The sequence below is a fragment of the Nematolebias whitei genome, chromosome 11 (assembly GCF_014905685.2).
Source record: "Nematolebias whitei isolate Nwh7 chromosome 11, NemWhi1, whole genome shotgun sequence".
NCBI classification, from domain to species: Eukaryota; Metazoa; Chordata; class Actinopteri; order Cyprinodontiformes; family Rivulidae; genus Nematolebias; species Nematolebias whitei.
This window is the reverse complement of record NC_056508.1, coordinates 46,712,208-46,716,101: the sequence shown is the minus strand read 5'-3', so window position 1 is coordinate 46,716,101 and position 3,894 is coordinate 46,712,208. Positions and strand designations below refer to the sequence as shown.

General features: G+C 44.8%; 1 protein-coding gene across 1 annotated transcript in view; it reads right to left on the bottom strand.

Moving 5' to 3' along the window:
* Positions 1 to 3,894, bottom strand: part of LOC119417779 (ski oncogene) — a 61,332-nt gene that overhangs the window by 11,012 nt on the left and 46,426 nt on the right. The window contains exons 2-3 of the mRNA XM_037685062.1: positions 3,082 to 3,198; positions 867 to 982 (exon numbers count right to left, since the gene is read on the bottom strand). Of these exons, the coding sequence (XP_037540990.1) occupies positions 867 to 982; positions 3,082 to 3,198 (233 nt within the window). The remainder of the gene's footprint in view (positions 1 to 866; positions 983 to 3,081; positions 3,199 to 3,894) is intronic.

The following is a 3,894-nucleotide window of genomic DNA, read 5'->3' as shown; positions in this document are numbered from 1 at the left end:
GATAAAAAGAACAAAACAAGCAGAAACGAGATGAAGCAGAAAAACAGCTAAAGGTTTTGAAGGGCGTGGCGCTCCATTCGTTTTCCGTGGAAGAAAAAGCTAAATATTTCAAAAAGTAAAAGTTGCACGAACACAAAGAGCAGGAACAGGAAAGAGCCGAACGTTTTGATGCGTGAATTGTTCAACTGGAACAAAAACCAGTTGCGTGGTTAAAAACAACGTATTTAGAATCGATTACACAATATTTGTTTTGTTAAATTTAAATTAATAATGTTTTGGATCGGCTACAGAGAAGCTCCGGTTGGTCAACCTCCACATGCGATGAGAAGAGGACCATGCTCGGCTACTACCACACCAAGCTTTAGCTGATTAGCTGGCAAACTGTTTTTAAGTTTTGCTTAAGGCGGCCATCTTGAATCGGGCTGGCTCCAAGAGTTCATCAGTTGAAAATGGGCAAACATTAAAATTGGTTCACAAGATATTTTGCTAACAGGCCTCAACATTCTGTGTTTTGATTTTATGTTTATTCTTTTTAAATCGCTGAAATAATGTTTTAATGGATCAGAACTGCCTCGATGCAGCTCTTTCCTCCCACTTCAGGAGAAACTGGGCCAGATCATGTGATGTGGTGTGGCGCCGGGCCAAGCGGGTGCCCACAGGAAGCGTGGGCGGCGGCGGTACAGTCAGGCCTGACCGACGTGACACCAGCCCACCCAGACGAGAGAAAAGAGCGTCGGATTGTGAAGAACCGACCGCTGAAAGCTTCTCTAAGAGTCTGGACGGTTAATTGCTTTAAACGGCGGGGCTTTAGCGCTCAGCTTGGTTTGGTTAGTCCTCCATGTTGGAGCCGGTCGTTCTGGGCTCACCTGTCTCTGAGGAGGGCCAGAGGATGAGTGGACGGTTCTTTATCCCCGGCCGAGATGTGAGGGGACCAGGGTCTGAACGCTGAGGGCCTCTGCCTGGCCTGAATGCAGTTAATCCCCTACAAGACAAAGAAATGCTCAGATTATTATTCTCTTTGCTCGAGTGGTGTGATCACATCTCTGTACTTTGTGAACGACGTATAAATACACTTTACATATTCTGCCGTTTCCAGCTGGCTAACACTTTGTATGAACAGATGTAGACGTTTCCTCGTGAACAGGTTGAATAAAGGTGGACGTCTTCAACAGGTTTGGACATTTCACCACAGAACTCATTTCATTGGTCAAACTTTACAGTAAATCTACAGTTTATACAAGAAAACTTGTCGTCTTGAACTCGGAGCTGTGGGGAGTGTGCACGCACAAACCCTTGTTGACTCCCATTATGAATGGCTTTCTTTTAACCATCCTGCTGGTCAAAATAACCCAGAAGGAGTCAGTTTTATGACCCAGAAACCCATGGGGGGTCACTTAGATGCCATTTGGTGTGAGTCTTAAAACTGAGGCCTGTGGGTCATTTTGATCCAAGGGCAGCAGGAGGGTCTCAACGTCAAACTGCAACGAGTTCATCCAGCAGGGACTTCTGTTGTTCAATGTTCAACAACTTTACATTCGAGGCTTACTTTCTGTCTGCCTGTCTGAAAAAGTGGCACCGCCCCACAGAGGAGGAGGAAATCACCATGGCAACCAGCAGGTTTGTTTGGATCATTCCATCGTGACAGCCCCCACAAATCCTGTAGAGCTAGAACAAACTGGTCCTGATTGAAACTTTACGTTCAGAAGAAACCAATAAAAGCTTCTGGAGATTTTAACTTTTGAGCTCCAAACAGAAGGTTTTAACCGAGACTTTCAAAATAAGAGTCTGGCTATGTCATAACTCTGATAATGAGAACACCCCTCACATTTTACTAAACATTTGTTTTCACGGGACAACACTGACACTTTGATACAACGTGAAGTAAAGTAGTCTGCAGAGGTTGAAGGGGTGGGGGGGTCACCCTGCCAGTGCTCAGACCGTACACCAAACACTGGCATGGCTGTCGACCCAGAAGGAAGCCTCTTCCAAACAAGAAAGTCCACGAACAGTTCGCTGAAGACAAACGACTGAGCACATGGATGACTGGAACCATGTCCTGTGTCTCACGAGACCAAGATAAACGTACTTGGATCAGATGGTGTCAAACGTGTGTAGCAGCAACCAGGTGAGTACAAAGACTAGTGGGCCGTGCCTACAGTCAAGCACGGTGGTGGGAGTGTCATTGTTTGGGGCTGTTGGGAGCGACAGTCCATTGAAGGAACCATGGATCCCAACATGTACTGAGACGTACCGAAGCTGATCCCCTCCCTTCAGGAACTCGGCCGCAGGGCAACGACCTCAGACACTCCAAGAGGACCACTGCCTTGCTAAAGAAACTGAGGGCAAAGGCACTGGACTGACCAAGAGTGTCTCCAGACCAAAACCCTACTCCGTATCTGTGGGGCGTCTTCAGACTGAAGGTGGAGGAGGGCGAGGTCTCAACGTTCACCAGCTCGGTGGTGGCCTCATGGAAGAGGACTCCAGTGGAGACCGGTGAAGCTCCAGTGAACTCCATGTCCAAGAGACTTGAAGCAGAGCTGGAAGGTGGCCACACAAAATATTGACACTTTGGACATTTTCACTTGGGGTGGACTCCCCTTTGTTGCCTGTGGTTTAGACAATAATGGTCGTCGGGTTATTTTGAGGGGACTGCAAATATACACTTACACAAGCGTACGCTGACGACTTCACTTTGTATTAAAGCGCCGTCCATGATGTGAGGGGTGTACTCACTTTAGTGACATACTGTAATACTGTAAGTCCAAAACCACGTTTGGGCTTTACAGGTTAACGGGCTGAGTGTTCGGCCGTTTCAGTTTTGGTTGATCAAAGTTTTACAGCAGTTATTTGTGTACACGGGTCACGGGAGCGGTTCAATAATTAAATTTATTCCTGAGGTTGTGCCGTCACACGCCTGCAGAAAGGTCAGGACAAAACTTGGGTTTTTAGATTTGAAGAGGAGCATCGATGTTTCATGTGGGAGACGCATCAATAAACCATGGGGAAGATTGTGCTTCCTTGCTCTTCATTAAACTTTACGCACAATCGCATGACGTTTCATTCACGAGTCACCGCGCTGACCTTATTGGACGAGGACAGGGACTGGAGCCAGTCGTGCTGCTTCTCTTTGTCCATCATCGGGGACTGGGACGGGACGTCTTCATGTTTGGACTTCTTCAGAGGGACGGGATCAGACGCCTGAAAAAGAAGAAATTACATTTATTCAAAGAAGTCTGTTTTACTAACATTTTCCTACGGTTGCACAATAATCATAAATACTCCTTTTAGTGTAAAAACCAGCTAAAGACCGTCTATAGATTTCTATAGATCCAATAGCGTATATATAATCTACCTTTAAATTTAAATTTCCAAACAGCATTCTGAAATAATCCCATTAATTTCCCTAAAAACTGACCATTTTTCTCTGCGGGAAAATCCCGTCATATAATGCTCGACATCATTGCGAATCTTGAGAACTTCCCTTTTTAAAATATATGGGCGGAATTCCCGAAGGCGTCCTTCCAGACCAAAAGAAATATTTAAAAAAATCAAGTTTACAAACCGGCACTCTCTCAAAGCTAGCTTGTTGCTAGCTGATAAATCACCAAAAATCAATAAATTCATTAAAGAATTCAAAAATAACTCTGTAATCCTGATTTTGACTCGTTTCGTCAGCACGGGCCACATGTAGATAATCTGTGACAAAACATTCATAATACAAGCAGAAAACAATTAGTGCTAAGAGCTCGTTAGCAGCTTTAATTAATTGATTTTCTGAGAGGAAAGATAAAGTTTTACACAAACAAACATTTATACCCGCAGGTGTGACGAGACATTCTGCTAAAGAGTTAACGGCTTTCCTTTGATGGAAAACCAATAAAAGTTGAAGCGAAT